Genomic DNA, 17,371 nt, shown 5'->3' on the forward strand with positions numbered 1-17,371 from the left:
TTCAATCGGATATTTGGGGTCTGTGTAGAGTCAAGAATTTGACTCATCATCATTATTTTGTCCTTTGTTGATGATGTTAAAAGCATATGACCTAGATCTATTTTTTTATTTTATTTTTTTGATAGAAAAAGAATATTTAATTAATAGGAATAGAATTTACACGAGGGAGAATGAGACATCTCCCAAAAAAGGCCTAGAACAATCCAGAAGGAAACAACTAAAAAATACCAATAAATAAAAGATCAATATTCCAAAATGTTCCTCTAATCTCTATGTAACTTGTGGAAACTAATTCCTCTGAAAAAACCCAAACCAGCGCACCACAGGCCAAATACTGAATTTTTTCTCAAAGCAGCACCCAATTTAATCTTCCTATTGAATATCCTTGCATAATGCTCCAACCATAACCCCCATAAAACTGCGAGTATTCTACCCTTCCATATACTGCCTTAACCTTTCTCCTACCAAAGCCTTTGAAAGAAATAGCTGACAATTCACCAACCAAAGAAGGGCAGACCAAACGCTCACCAGAAATACCAAAAAGCATATTCCAAATCCTCCAAGAAAATTCACAATGCAAAAGAAGATGAGAAGCCGTCTCAGAATTTTTGTAATAGAGCACACATACATCGGGAGAGAGGGCTTTCAAAGGTCTTTTAATTTGCAGCAAGTTATTAGAATTAATTTTATTGAGAACAATCAACCAAGTGAAAGCCTTAATTTTTGGAGGATCCTTAACCTTTCAGTTGAAATGATAGTGTTAGTTGTCCCAGCCCTGGGAGTATATAGTCTGGAGAGGGGGGGGGGGGGGGTGAATAGACTCTTTTCGCGAAATACGTATTTTTCTACAAAATAAAAACTCTTGGCAAGATACAAGAAATTCTATCGCAATATAAATATAAATCATGCACAAGATATAAATAAAGAGTATAAGGGAGAGAAAGAACAACACCGGTATTTTTATGTGGTTCGGTACCAAGCCTACATCCATGCCTTAGCACCAAGCCGCTCCTTAAATAAGTCAATATTAAGTACAACCAAATCCTCACTCTATTCTCTCAAGGAATGAATCTTACAAGATAAGTGAGCAAGAGAGGATTGAGCACTTGTGAAGAATAACTAAAGTGCAAAGTGCTTAGGTTTTGGATATACGATATTTTTCACAAATATGATCAACAATGCTCAAAACCATGTTAATACAAGTCTAATAGCTTGTATTTATAGCCCAAGAGCCAAAGGAGCCATTAACTGGCCGTTGGGGGGAAGAAAAATTATTTTATTTGGTAAACTAGCCGTTTTCCTCCCGTTGGAGTGGTTCTGCCCATTGGACTCGTCGACAAGCCCTTGCTTTTGTCGATTAATCACACACTGCAACTCGTCGACGAATCCCCTGTGTTCGTCGATGAGTGCCCTGAATTAGAAAAAGTCATCAACATGAAAGTTGTGGCATTTTGTCTTGGCTTTTCAGGGACACCAAGATCGTCCTTTTTGGACTTTTCTAGAAAAAAGTTATGCCCAAAATACCGAAAGGTGTTCATAACTCAAGGCTGCACTACGGTAGTAACGATTGCTTTGTTTTTTCTTGTCAAAAAGCGTTTTAATGACTCAAAACATTCTTGAACAAAAGTATATGAAATATATTAAGTCTAATGAAGATTAAAACTTGTCCAAATGAGTTTCCTTTTGAATATAAGATATCTTGATTAATAAAACACGCTTGAAAACCCATTTTGATATCTTATATGCTTAGTATGTCCTTTTATAAATATATTTGACTTTCTTTGAACCTTTAGGACATAAAACTTGTTTTAACACAATCGGGACTAAGTATAAAAATGTTCTTAAAACTAAGATGTTAAAAACTTGTCCCTTTGAAAACATATTTGAGTTTTAGGATTCATTTGACAAACTCTTGTTTTAACTTAGAAAACTATGAATTAGTGCAATCCTATATACTCAAATGTCCTAGTATGCATGCATTTGCTCAACTCTTGCTCAGAAATCATGCAAGAAACACACTCGCAAGAGTTACAAGACATACCACCTCACATAACCCTTATTACAAATAATTCTACAATTAAGTTTCCTTTGGTTGTGCTTGGGTCCTTTCAAGTACATGTCCATTTGATCTTTCCTTCTTGACGTCTACTTGGTCCGATCTTTGCCTTCGATCCAATAATTCATGTACGAATACCTGTACCAAACATGATTTGCAAAGATAGGAAAACACTAGGAACAACATATAGGTTAATATCATCAAAACACATTAAACAATGATGGTGTAGCCACTAACGCTAACAAATAGAGTGGTAAAGAAGAATTGGAGTGAGTCAAGTATTAAAAAACTATTTACAAGAAAAAACTCTCGACTGATCCAAAAACCACATCCGAACATTCCTCCTTGATGAAATATTATTCCCATTCAATAAAGATAACAAAGAAGACAGCTCCACCAACTCCCTATCATTAAGTAGTTTCCTAAAATGGAGATTCTACGAAACCAATAGGCTACTCAAATCGCCAACAAAGAAAGATACAACTTTATTTTGCTCGGAGCTCAATTGAAAAATACGAGTGAATGAAGTGGATAATGATGCATTACCTATCCAAGGGTCTTTTCTTAAAATAGATTTGAGAGCCCCTCCCCACCTCAAGTTTATTGTGAGGGATGAAAGAAGGATAAATATGAGAATGGGGGACCTCCACAGACTACCCAAGGAGCAATCTTAAACTAACATTGGTATCCCATCCATTCTTATCCAACCCGAACTTACTTCTTATTTCTCTATGCCAAAGGGACAATTCTTCTAGAGGGAAGCGGCGGAGCGCCATAGACATTTAGCCAAAGGGACCTAGAATCTATTTTTTGAAGACAAGTTTTGAATTTTTTGAATGTATTTACACAATTTTAACAAGAAATAAAAATTCAACTTGGCATCAGTATTCGAATTTTTTGATGTGATAATGCACTTGAATTTGTTCAAAATGAGTTTCAGTCTTTTTGCTTGGTCAAAGGGATTATTCATCAAACATCATGCATACATACGCCTTAGAATCCGAGTTGTTGGACTTAAAAATAGACATTTACTTGGCATAGCATGGACTCTACTCCTTCATATGCATGTTTTTAGAACCTTTTGGACTGATGCTCTTTTTACAACTTGTTTTTGTGAGAATGCTCTCAAGTGTTCTAGGATTTTTGGCAGGTTTGATATTCTAGGATTCTGTGTTGTGGACTACAGTATTATACCAAACACTCAATGAACTGCCAACTACCTTCTCATTTCATGCTATCTTTCTTTGAAATATGTCATGAATATTAAGAGAATTCCTTTTGTGTCACTTGGAACTTCTGCAAATGTATGTACTGCCTGTGCATTGATATTTTAAGATTCCATAGCTGTGGAACACTATTTGCTGAATTTCTTTTCATAACCAATTACTTTCTCAACTCATTTTGTTTGCTATTATAAATATGCAGATCCTTTTTATTACCTCTAGTAACTTTTTATTGTTAATATTTTTTGAAATTCTGTGCAATGAAGGAGTCTTTTTCTGCAGCTCAAATTTGAGTCAGGATTGGTGGAAATCAAATTAAATCATTCTTGCATTTTTCATCACTCAAATAGGAAAATTTACACTAGGTTTCCATGCATTAGATAGAAATCAATGTGAAATGTTGGTTTAAAAATGTATTTATTAAAAACTAACATATTTTTAAAGAATCCTGCATTTTTCAAAATAAAAGGGAGAAAAAAGGCAAACAAAAGGCCAGCACATGAGGATCAATAACATTGTTTCTCACTATCGTTTTCTGAATAAAAAATAGCTTTATTTTTTCTAGCATTTCTGTAGGGAAGAAGATAATGATTTTGTCATGTTTATATTGTAGCATTTGATGCCGGACACCCTTTTTTTAGTTGTAAGGCAAATGAGACCATGTTTTTGAAGTTTCATATGCTGCCTATTGTCACTAAAATGAAAAGAAAATGTTACACCCAGTGCACAAGGCTTCCATGCTATCAAGGGTGTCTGGGGAGGGCCTGGTATAGTCATGCCTATTGGCATAAAAATATGTGAACATTTTCTTGGGATACCTTGGGTTGGCTCCATAGTCTGCTTATGCTTGCCTGTCCTGTTTTTCATCTATGTCCTATTGCTGTAATGATAAGACTTTTAGAATTATAAAGCGAGTAGTTTCTCACTTCTTTTGAGAAAACGAAGGATATCTTAATTTCTATCTTCTCAAGACTTTCTTGCTTTCCAGTCAAAAGTTCATTGATCTTATAATATTATAAAAATTTTAGAAGATTTTAAACTCAGCCAAGAATCATAATAGTTCCTTTTTTTTTTCTTTCCCGCAGGGGCCCTCCAGGAGATCTTTTTGTATATCTTGATGTAGAAGAGATACCAGAGATTCAAAGAGATGGCATAAATCTCAGTTCAACAGTTTCTATTAGTTATTTAGATGCAATACTAGGGGCTGTTGTTAAGGTAATTTTGTTTTTTTTTTTATTACTATTTTTATAGTGGAAAAGTTAATTGCTTTGTATTTGAGCTTTTAGTCTTTGTCTCATTCCATTAGTGTCAAATTAAAAGATTGTAGTAAACTACTTTGATGAATGAGAAAGAATTTTACTCAAGAATAGTACACAGGAAATATACATAATTTAGAACCCCAAAAAGGGGAAAAAAAAAACAAAAACAAAATGGAAGGTTAATTAAGCAATCAGGAGTTCCACTAAATAATGTGAATCTTCTTAACACCAAAAAAAAAAACAAAAGAAAGAAAGAAATAACGCAAAATGAATTGCAAGGTTGAGAAATGCAAGAGTACCACAGAGTGCGCATCTCTTCTGACACTTTTACAATTTCAAAGGAAAAAAAAGTTCAAGCCACAATAAAGCTAGTCTCTTAAGGCTTCAAAATAGGGAGCTTAACCTCGTCAATCATCATTTTATTTTGTATTTCATACCCAAAGAAAAGGCACAAGGAGTGATACTTCAACAAAACTTCTTTCTTAATTCTGGCATTTATTTTCCTAATTGAGGGTTAACTAGGGGATTACATGGGGGGAAAAATCCAATGAAAGAACAAATGCCAAAAAATTGGTAACCACTTTATAATTTTTTGTGACTCTAAATCAGTCAAAAATTTAAAATTTCCTGAAGGCAAAGAGCTTGTTCCTCAAAGGTTATTCAAAAGCCTTTGCTCAGGCCAACTGCCTACATCTAATATTCAAATCATCATTTGATTCTGCTTGCTGCAGGTGGTTTGAGGTGGATCCAGCACTTTTTGCTTTGAAAATATGTGGCTTAAGGTGTGTGTGTTGGGGGGGTGGTGTTGTGGGTAGGTGGGGAGCCTGGTTGTGAAGAAAGTGTCTAGGACTTAAGAATTTTTTTCACTCTATGAGACCATCTTACTTTGAGTTGGGCCTCTTTATCCTTTAATACGTCTGTATTTTCTATCTCTGTTGCGTGTATTGCTCATAGGTTGGGGAAGGTGCCAGATTTCTATGCCCAGGGTGGGGGAGAACTAGAGGGATGATTTGGTTAGTGGGGATAAAAGTTTATAGGCTGAAGTGCATGGGTTGTTTGGGCCAGTGAAACCTAGTTTCTAGGAACATTCCTCTAAACTCTAATGGTAAGTGGTTATGGCACTTTCCATTTGAGCTGAGTCTTGTGATCTGCAATAAATGTAGTGTACATTGGAATGGTTGGGCTGAGAAGGCAGGTGATAATACTAGTCTTGTGCAACCCTTGAAATTCATTTCTTAGCTTTCACATTCTTTTCTTCATTGGAAAAGTTTTTCATTGGCAATAGAGACTAGAAATGGTTTGTCTTGAGTGTATTCTTTGATTAGGGATGCTCCTTGTATTATTGCCTATCTTCATCTCTTTCACCTTTTGACTTTTGCCATAATGTTCCTAGTGCTTCTTTTTTTTTTCAAAATTTTATTTTAATAAATCTTTGACGGGCATTGTCTCTTGGAATGCTTCTTTAGAATGAACTTAAATGTGAGAGAAACAACTGATCTTGTTCAGTTGTTAGGGTGCTTAATTCTTCTTGCTCTTCTGAGAGAGATTGCTGGGTTTGGATTATGGTTGCTTTGGGATATTTTCTGGTAGATCTTAACTGTAATTCTTATGCTGCTCAATTTCTTTTGCATTATCTTGTAAGGAAAGGCAAGAGTTAAGACATCTTTGCCTATTCTTCAGTCCTTAATAGGATAAATGCCATTGGCATGCTTTAAGTTAGAAGACACTATAAAGCTTTATCTCCATATATATATGTGTGTTCTTTGTTTCCAAAGTGGGGAGATGAATACGCATTTGTTTTTGCATTGTTTTCCTCCACAGTATTTTGAACAGTCTTTTTAGTGTTTTGGGGAGCAGTGGTTGTGTTGTACTTGGGAAAGTTTTTTCTTCAAATGTTTAGGGTTTTGGTTGTGGTAGGAATGCAAAATGCTTGGACAAGTGATGTTTATTGATTTGGTTTGGAGTAGGGTTAGTATATTGGTATCATTTTGGTTTCTAAAGTTGGTTGTTTAGAAGACTGCAGCTGGTTGATGTGCACAGAAATTGGAGGGCTTTTGTTGATTAGCAGGTTGTTTTAGTTATCCTCATTTGTTGTGTTTGTTGGAGGAGGATATCTTGTCTCCATTTCTTTTCTATCTGAATAATGTTTTTGTTGTAAATCTGAAATGAATTGAAGAATCAAAGAAGAAAATACAGCACTTAGGGTTAGAGATAAAGGGAAGAAGACTAGAAGAAGAAAAAACGGCAGTTTTCCTGGAGCCTTACGCACAGCTCCAGGTCTGCTATCTTGTATACTAATAATAATAAATAAGATCCAAGGACAAAAATACTCCCGCTCATGCAACTAGGGCTGGGCATGGTTTGGTTAACCAAACCATTCCCTTCGAACCGTAACCAAACTGAAATCCCAATTTGCCAAAAAGTGTGAACCGTAACTGAACCGTTTTTAACAGTTAACTGAAATTTGGCTAACTGGTTTTTAGGCAAATATACAATGGTTAACCGAACTGAACCGGTAGATTCAATTAAAATTTTTGAAGTCACTAGAAATTGACATTTTTCTTCCACTATAATCAACTTGTAAATTTTAATTTAAACATTCAAATTCAATCATCAATAAGAAGTCTTAAATTTTAAATTAGCACCCTTCATAGGCTTGAAAACATCCAGCGATGAATTAAACATAAATAAAATCAATAATCCAAGTTCTAATTCTTAAAAACATAGCATAAAAGTAACCAACCAAAATTTTAAATTATTATTTGAAAACAAAAATTTTATTTAAATAATAATTATTAAAATATTATTCAATATACAATTACATGATACATATTTTTATTTATTTGTAATATATCGGTTCAGCTCGGTTAACAGCGGTTATTGCATGGGCCGAAGCGAAACCGAACCTTTGACCAAAAAAATTGAAAACCCTAAACCGTAACCAATTGAAAAAAATGGTTAACTGATTTTTCGGTTCGATTTGGTTGGTTTTACAGTCATTCAGTTTTTTGGCTTTATGGTTTTTCATGCCCACCTCTACATGCAATCTAATTACTAAAATAACATATTTTGTTCTAAATTCCCCCTCAAGCTGGAGTTGTATAAATATCACCTAACCCTGTAGGTGCATAGATTTCACGTATCCCCAGCTTGCTACAACCTTTAGACACAGTGGGTTTAAATAAACAAACTCATGGATTTTACAAAGGTAGTCCTCACTACCTTCTTCAACACAACATCATAGCATAATAGTATCATCACTGAACCAGCAGTCAGAGGAAACATCAGAACAGCAGCAGGAGTTCATGAGAAACAGTAGGGTGTCGTCTTTACGTGAGCAAACTACCACAGGCCACACAACACCCACAAGAGTGGCTCACGGCTGAGAGAAGGATAAGAAACCCTAAACGAGTCTCAAAGCAGAGGAAAAAAAAATCTATACTTGAAGGGTTGACAAGGGAGAGAAAAGGAGAGGAAGAGAAGGGCTGTAACTATGTCAGATTAATCAGGTTCAGAGAAACTGCTATTACCATGTTGTAACTCTAAAAGAAATTGAAGAATCAAAGAAGAAAATACAGCACTCAGGGTTAGAGATGAAGAGATAAAGAAGAAAAAACCAGTCTGCAGTTTCCCTGGCGCCCTATGTACAGCTCCAGGCCTCCCTCTTATATTAATAAGAATAAAAAAGATGTATGGACAAAAATTACTAAAAACCATTTAAGTTGAAAGATAACATATTTTCTTCTAACAATTTATTTTCTATCTAAAAGAAAAATATAGATAGCACATGTCATATGGCTACATGACATGTCTTTCAGAATTTTAGAGTTTCAAAGAACATTTGTGGTTTAGTTTATTTTTTCTATACACAAATTTTTAATTTCAAATTTGACTAAAATTAGGGTTGCAAAATTTTTTATTTTTATTCAATTTTCAATTGTTAAAAATGATGGAAAGTAGTAGTAAAACCTGGAATTAGTCATAAAATTTTGGAAATTGATGATAGAGATAGTAATCTGTGATTTAGAAATGAATTTTGAAAATTCGATGCATAAATGACGACTGTAAGTTGTATACTGTCGAATAAGTACTATAAAATGATAGACATTAAAGATCTTTAGTTACTATAAGAACATTCATGAATCAACTAAATATTAGTTTATATGTAAATACAAAAATAAATGGTTGAATAAAATGTTGAAGTTAATCTGAGAGTTAATAATAATACATAAAATTTCAAGATGCTCAAGGCTCGTTCATTGTACTCCTATTACTAATTTTAAAATTGAGATGGCTCTGATGTCTCTTGGAATTTTCCATTCTTTCACAATCTTAATGATAGAGAGGTTGCTAAGTTCAGTTCTTCGAGTACTATTATTGACTCGTAGTGGGTTCTCTTCCCTATGGACAAGGTACTTTGGTGTCTTGATAGCTCTGGTATTTTTCCCTGTAGTTCTTTCTATACATATATTGTTTGAGCTTCCTTTCCTTTTGGAAAAAAAATTATTTGGGAGGCCAATATTCCTGTCAAGTTCAGGCTTTTGTTTGTGCATGATTCTCAGTCCCAATGTTGTATAAGAGTTTGTGGAATCTTCTTTAGAGCATTAGTGAGGAGTGTTGGGCATGCCTGTCTTCTGTATAGGAGTTGTTTCTCTCAAGATTTGGGTGTTTGGGCGAAGGAAGGATTGAAGGATTTTATAGGACTCTGCTTTGCTTGCTATGATATGGTGCATTTGGTTGGAGAGGAATTTGAGGATCATTAGGGATATTTTTCTTCCTCGTTTGCTTTGGATAAAATGGTTTTCTGTACCTTGCTTTGTGGTCTTAAGTTGTGGGTGCTTTTGTAGGAGTATATTGGAGTTATATTTTAGTGGAGAGCTTTCTGATCTAATCGGTCTGTTTTTTTTGGTTTATATCATATTTTTCGTTTTATGTGGTGGACTTCTTGTTCTTAGTCTTGTGTATTGTTTCTTTCTTTCTTAATAGAATTCTGTCATATAAAAAAAATATTTATTTTTTTATTAAAAAGGATTCTTTAATAGAAAGAGATCATTTAGTCATAAGTTGACAAAATGTTTGATGCCAATTTATAGTAAAATCTATTTATAATGGTCAAACGAATATATATATATATCTATATAATAACTCATATATATATTGTACTTGTTTATTATGATACAACTTTATTACTGAGATGAATAAGTATTGAGTTATTAAACTAATAATTTAATAATATGGTAATTACTTTTCAATATGAATAACCAAAATAAAAATTATTTGTTGGTGAAGAAAAAGAAAAGATATGGAAAATATATGTACGTACAAGTTATTAAATGGAAGATGAAGTTCTAACTCAATATGGGAAAGGTGTCAAATGATTGGAAACAAGTTTGCATGATCCAAAACATAAAAGGAGGGCTTTCAGTTGGCTGAATGGCTTACTGCTCAATTGAAGATTTATGTAAATTATTAAAGCTTTGTTCAAACTTCACACACTTAAATTCCATTGAGGGAAGCAATTTATGTAATTAAATTCAAAGAATTTGTCAAAATTTTGTATAAAAATTATAGAACCCACAAATTTTCCATCAAATTTTTACAAAAATAGTTCTAAATTGAGTTATAATATTGGATAATTTGAAACTCAGATTTCAATTTCATGGAAATTTTATTCCATAATCAAAATTTTGATATTTTTTTTTTAATTTGAGATTTTGATAAAATTTGGATGGTTCATGGAAAATTTGATGGAAATTGAATTTCTTTTTGATTTTGAGGGTCGTGGAAAGTGAAAATTTCGACAATTTTTTGGAAATTTAAGGCGATAGACTGTACAAAAGTGAGTTGTTTCAAGCTAAGATAAATATCAGCTATTGGTGCTCAATTAATTCCTTGGCATTAAAACAGGTGAAGACAGTTGAAGGTATCAGTGAACTACAGATACCTTCGGGTACTCAACCAGGGGATGTTCTAGTCTTGGCCAAGAAAGGTGCACCAAAGTTGAACAGACCCTCAATACGTGGTGACCATTTATTCACAATTAAAGTCACCATACCAAGGCGTATCGGGTATAGTTAATCTAATTGCACCTCTAACTGAATAGCTTGTTTGTTGTGCTATGAATCATAAATATTGATGATTGTGTGCTATTGTTTCTGCAAGTGTGCATTTTACCTAAAAAATTAGCTCTTCTTTTTTTCCTACTCTTACATGTATTCTTTTAGGCGATATTGAATATTCTTGATCTTTGGTGTATGCTTTGTGGCCTTGCTCTTATTCATGTACATACTTGTGTACGTTTTGAGCATTATGTGCACGTCTTTTCTTGCTTTTCTTTTAAGTGATTCAGATTTTTTTTTTTTTTTTTATAATTTTTGTATGAAAATTTACAGCAATGAGTTTTTTTATAGGCAAATAAGCGCCAATCCATATGAGCTTTTGTATCCTCGAAGTTACTCTGGAGAAAGAGCTTATGACTCTTCAACATCAATCAGTTGGTCCTTTAAAGTCGTGTTTGGATAACTACTAAGATTGAATCAGCCCAATGTTTTAAAAGGCGAAGGCATAAGGCAAGGCGTTTTAACCCTTAAAAGGCAAGGCGTAAGCCTTAAGACATTGGGGTGTAAGCCTTTTAAGAATTTATTTTTAAGATTAAAAAATGTACATAAATTTTATATATTTTAAAAATAAAGAAAAATTAAGAAAATCACAAATTTAATGTAAGAAAGAAAAATTGCATATACTTTGCAGACTACTTGTCGGCTATTCAAAAATTGCTAACTTGAATACATGATATAAATCATGACAAGAGATAGCTATACTATTACATAGTTCAAATTGTTTTCATGATCTAAGATATAACTCTCTGTTATTTTGGAAAGATTGAGGTTCAAGAGTTCTAGAAACCGACTCATATTATGGGATACCTTTTGTACAAACATGTAGTTAAAATTTTTTAACCAATTTTTTATGTGAGAATCACACTCCCAAAATGCATAAGCCTCCACTAAAAAGGCGCAAAAGGCGTGCCTTTTTGTAAAAATGCATTAGCCTCAGCATATAATGTGTTTAGCTTTTTTGGAATTTGGTATTTTGGATTGAGCCTCGGGGCATTTTAGGCATGTTGTGCCTTGAGGCGAGCCTTTTAAAACACTGAATCAATCCATTATGTTTTGCTTGGATAAAATGTGTCTTGTGCATTTGATAGCAATTATGACACTTGTTAGCATAACGGCATTCTAGGATTGGAATGAGCAATTTGATTTGTTTTGGTTACAGTAAACTAGCTGTTATGTTGTGTGATTTAATATATTTGGTTGATTACTGTTAGATAACTACCTCATCTAAAAGCTCAAGTTGTTAGGTTGTGGTCCAACAATGTATATCAAGCTTTAACACTCCCCTGCACGGGCCGCCCGGCAGCACGTGGAGAGATAAACATGTGATAGATAACACCCGTTACAGGGAATACAATAATTTTTTTAAACACTAGTACACTACATAATAAATACGGGCAATGAGACTGGAATTCAGGACTTCCTAACTCCTGGTAACCAACTTTGATACCATGTTGGATTACCACATTACCTAAAAGCTTAAGATGTTAGCCTATTAGGTTGTGTGCCAACAATGTATATCAAGTCTTAACAATAACAGTAGTCAACTAGCTACTACGTTGAAGTGATACCACCTCTCTTAAAAAACAGAGGCACAGTGGACTGAATCAATTTGTATGGGACATTCTTCTAAAGATGAGAGTGAATGTCAACTCAATGTAAAAATTAATTCTGTACCTTTCCCTTTTTTTTTCTCCTTTCCACTCCTTTATGTAAGCCGGTATTGTAACTATGATAACATACAGTACACCAGAACAATGCATTTTGGACGGTCTTAAATACTGCCTTTGTGCATGATCAAGTAGATGAGCTTTTGCAACCAATTTCTGATTCTGCTGAAGCCTAATGAACCATCCTATGTTCTATTTGAATTATTTTTGAATAGATATTTCTCCTCTCTTTTCCTCTTGTTGTGAATGGGAGGTATATTTATGGAGCTTTTATGCATCCAAGCATTATAACTAATGGTCAAGCTGCCTCTGCTTACTAGAGCAAAGCCTTGAAAGTTTCCACACAGATTTTGAGCCTCAACTAAATAATTTTAATTTAAGATTCTTGAGTTTAGCTGGGTGGATGGGCTGGGTTTATGTATGGGCTTATCTTGAGGAGTTGAATGTGGCCTGAGTTGAGATGGATCTGTGCATTCCAGATCTTCAACATTCTGAGCCAAGTCCATTCTAGTTCCTACATAATGGGCCTGAAGAAATCTGGGAACACTTAATTTATTTCTCTAATGTGTATAGCCCTAATTGTTTGTGTTAAGATTATTGTGTAAATTGGAGGACCTTATCTCAATGATAGGTCTCTCCTATTTCTAACACATGCCAAGTACATAACAATGATCGTGTCACCCTTAGGCACTAACTCATGCTTCCTAACACAACAATAACACTTTGCAGTAATACTGAATGACTAAAGTAACCACTCCCCCTCAAGCTGGAGCATAAATATCATATGCTTCTAGCTTGTTACAAATGGATTGAAGTTGAGCACCTCCCAAGGATTTAGTAAATAAATTAGCAACTTGGAATTTAGTCTTAACATGAGTGGCTGTTATTAGCTTCTATGCAAGTTTCTCCCAAAAAAAGTGACAATCAACTTCAATGAGTGGCTGTGTTGGAGGTAATATTAATACCAACTTGATTATTACAGATCAACTCATAGCCCAAGAATTTGGAAAACCAAGTTCTTCCAACATATTATTTAGCCAAACAACCTTAAATGTAGTATGGGCCATGGCTTGGTACTTAGCAATTGATTGGGCAATCACAATTTATTTCTTACTTTTCCAAGGTACCAAGTTGCCACTAACAAAAACACAATACCAATTGTGGATATTCTTTCGGAAGGTGACATATCCCAATCAGCATCTATTTATCCTTGAACATAAGTATGACCCTAATCTTGATATAGGAGACCTCTCCTAGGTGCACCTTTGAGGTATCTCAAGATATGAATGACCACATCCAACTTGTTCTTAGAGAATCAAGAAATTGACACACGACTCTTGCTATGAAGGACATACCTAATTGAGTTACTATGAGATAGTTCAACTTGCCAACAAATGTCTGATATCATTTAGGGTTGACCAAAATATCACCCACATATGGCACTACGTGCTAGAAGGATCCATGGGCGTCGATGGTTTGGATCCCAAAAGCTTAGTCTTATCTAGCTCTAGAACATACTTTCTCTATGAAAAAACAATCCCTACACAAGATCTAGCTACATCTATAGCCAAGAAGTATTTTAATGACCCTAAGTCCTTTACACTAAAATTTAGTTTGTAGAAAATGCATCAAATGCTGGATACCTTGATTATCACCACCAATAATCATAATATCATTGACATACGCAACAAGAAGAATCCTACCAGAAGCAGTGGTGATTATAAAATTTAGACTGATCTGTTGTGCACTGTGCAAGACCAAACTAAGTATTATGACATTGAATCAATCAAACTACGCTCTTGGAAATCTTCATCCCATACAAGACACGCTAATCTTGACTCTCGCTGGCCAAGGTGGGCCAATGACACCTGGTAGCTAAGGAGATGAACAAAAAAATTGAGACAAGTTTGGCAATTGGGGAGAATGTGTCAAACAAAACTGTACACCTAAGGATACCCCTTAGCAACAAGGTGGACCTTCAAATGAGCCACGGGAACCATTTGGATTGATTCATAGCAACAACTAACCATAGACCTATCAAGATGAAGAGACACCAATTTCCAAGTATCATTATCATCTAATGCACGCAACTCTTCAACCATTTCTTCATTCCATACAAGACATGCTAATCTTGACTCTCGCTGACCAAGGTGGGCCAATGACACCTAATAGCTAAGGAGATGAACAAACAAATTGAGACAAGTTTGGCAATTGGAGAGAATGTGTCAAACAAAACTGTACGCCTAAGGATATCCCTTAGCAACAAGGTGGACCTTCAAACGAGCCACGGGAACCATTTGGATTGACACATAGCAACAACTAACCATAGACCTATCAAGATGAAGAGACACCAATTTCCAAGTATCATTATCATCTAAGGCACGCAACTCTTCAACCATTGTAGTCCTCCACCCAGAAATTAGAATGGGATAGGGCTTCAAAAGCAAATTTAGGAAGAGCAACAAAAGATAGAGCACTAACAAAACAGTAATATGGGGTGACAAGAAATCATAGCAAACAAAATAAGAGATTGGATGTTGGGTACAAGTGCATTTACCTTTTTGAAAAGCAATAAAAAATCAAAATCTTGGGAAATAGTATCATTGGGAGAGGGAACTAGAGGCATAGAAGTAGGAGTTGAAGGAGGCTCTCCTCTATTGAGTCGTTGTTGTGTGTATGCATGCAAATTAGGGTGATCTTAGAAATGAGGACTCAAATTGGATGAAGATTTTGGAGGACTAGGCAGACATGATAGGTTAGGATATAGAAGGCTAGGTGGTGAAAGTGAGTCATTCAGGTTAACGAGAAATTATTGTAGTATGGTGGCGACTCAAAGAAGCTAACATAACGGACAAAGAATCGATATAAAATAGGGTCATTACATTGATATCCCTTTTGAGTACAAGTGTAGCCCAGAAGAATACATTTGATAGCACGAGGATCTAGCTTATCCATTCATGGACTTAATTGATTGGTAAAGGACATAGACAAATATACAAAGTGGAGGTGAGAACAAAGGAGCCTTTGGGAAGAGAATTGAATACGGTATTTTATCACTCAGGACAAAGTACGACATTTTATTGATGAGAGAGCAAGCAATGAGCACAACATCACTCCAAAAACCTCTAGGGACATTCATTTGATATAGTAAGGTACAAGTGACTTTGAGAATATGTCTGTTTTTTTTGCTTTGCAACCCCATTTTGTTGTGGAGTGTGGGCACGAGATCAGTGATGGATCATACCAGAGTTAGCCATAGCAGTAGTCAATTTGTTAATGAAGTACTCCTTAGCATTCTCACTATGATGTATCCTTACTCTACATCAAATTGAGTCTCCTTAGTTGAGAGTAGAAGGCACAAAAGATATTAAATAACTTAGAACAATCTTTCAGAACTCCAACTTTGATGTGACATAACTAGGACCCTAAACATAAAAATGAACTAACATGAAAGGGCTGACCACCCGTTTACTGACTTAGGAAGCAAGGGAACATGGTGATAGGTTTCCTGATTGACAAGATTCATACTCAAGATTAGACACATAACTCAAAGTGGGAACTAGGAGGAGAGAGCGACTTGAAGTAGTAAAAAAATCCACTAGTCTCACGTTCTGTCTCAATTGTCTTCCTCATCTTCAGATCTTGAATAACAACAAAATCAAGAAAGAAGGTTCCAAAACAATTTAGCGATCTCATAACCTTACTAATCGACATGAGATTAAAGGGGGATTTAGGAATTACAAAATGAAAGAAAGAGAGAGTGAAGGAGTAGGGTTTATATCCCCTTAACTATAGTAATGGACTGATAAGCAAGGGTAACTCAAGGTAGGGTTTTAGAATACTGGAGGCAGAAAAGAAGTTCGCTAAACTTGTCATTTGGTTAGTGGCGGCAGATTAATAATCCAAGGAGGGAGAGGTACCAGATGACTTGCAGGCTGTAGTATTACCTTTCTGAGCAAACGATGCAATGCAATGAGATACTTGATACTGCGGGAACCTTGAATATTCCTTTTAGATAGTTATTGCACACTGTTCACCATTGGCATGAGGAAACATACTTTTGAGATTTGTGGACTCAATCCCAACACACACAATGTTGACCACCAGATGTCACAAACACACAAGGAACACGATATTTTGGGATTTATGGACTCCATCTCAACACACACAACCTTTGACAAGCGAAGCAACCTACAAACACATAACGAACGAGGTAAACTTAACAAATAACAATCACAGTGAATACCACTGTTTCACCACAATGGAAATAAACGCAGACAAACAGCCTTTGGCAGTACCACACAATCATTCTAGGAGTGCTGTGCATGAACACGTAAAAGGTGAGATCTTTGGAAAAAAATCCATCACCAAAAGTTCAATAATATGGTTTATAGAGGGATTTTAAGGGTCAAAGGCAATTTAGCTAATTTGGGTAGTTCGGTAAATTATGATGGAAAGGGTTTGAACAGGGGTTTCTTGGTTAATTTTGTTTTAATTTTATTTTGGGATTTTGTGTGTGTGTGTGTTTTTTTTCCCTTTGACAAGTGTTTTCTTATGGTGAACTCCTTGTCCCCACACATTGTACCTTCTCTTCTTTCCATCTAGAATATCTTGTTTTATTATCAAAAAAAAAAAAAAGAAGGAACAGCATAGGATCAATTCAGGCTAAAATGATGCTTCACATGCTGATGTGTGGGGTTGGCACTGCTAGCCTTTGACTGGCGTGTGAGGGTGCCTGACGGAAGATCTGGCGATGGGATTTCAGGTGTAGGCAGATCAGCAGTGTCTACAGGTGGCTATGGCGTTGATTTTGCAAGATCCAAAGTGGTTAGGGTGTTCCTGAATCAGGCATTGTCGTCCAGGATTTTCTAGTTATGTGTATTGTGTAAATTGGAAGACCGAATCACAATGATAGGTCTCTCCCTCTGCAATATATGCCAAGTACATAACAATGGCCATATTGCCTTACTCACGCTTACTAATTGAACAACAGGAATGCTAAATAACAGAAGTAACCAGTAACAGTTTGTAAGAACTCTTGCATTTC

General features: G+C 35.1%; 1 protein-coding gene across 1 annotated transcript in view; it reads left to right on the forward strand.

Moving 5' to 3' along the window:
• LOC131158255 (uncharacterized) overlaps positions 1-17,371 on the forward strand; it is a 45,939-nt gene that overhangs the window by 24,141 nt on the left and 4,427 nt on the right. The window contains exons 7-8 of the mRNA XM_058112992.1: positions 4,365-4,494; positions 10,446-10,606. Of these exons, the coding sequence (XP_057968975.1) occupies positions 4,365-4,494; positions 10,446-10,606 (291 nt within the window). The remainder of the gene's footprint in view (positions 1-4,364; positions 4,495-10,445; positions 10,607-17,371) is intronic.

Source organism: Malania oleifera, chromosome 6 (assembly GCF_029873635.1).
Source record: "Malania oleifera isolate guangnan ecotype guangnan chromosome 6, ASM2987363v1, whole genome shotgun sequence".
Classification (NCBI taxonomy): Eukaryota; Viridiplantae; Streptophyta; class Magnoliopsida; order Santalales; family Ximeniaceae; genus Malania; species Malania oleifera.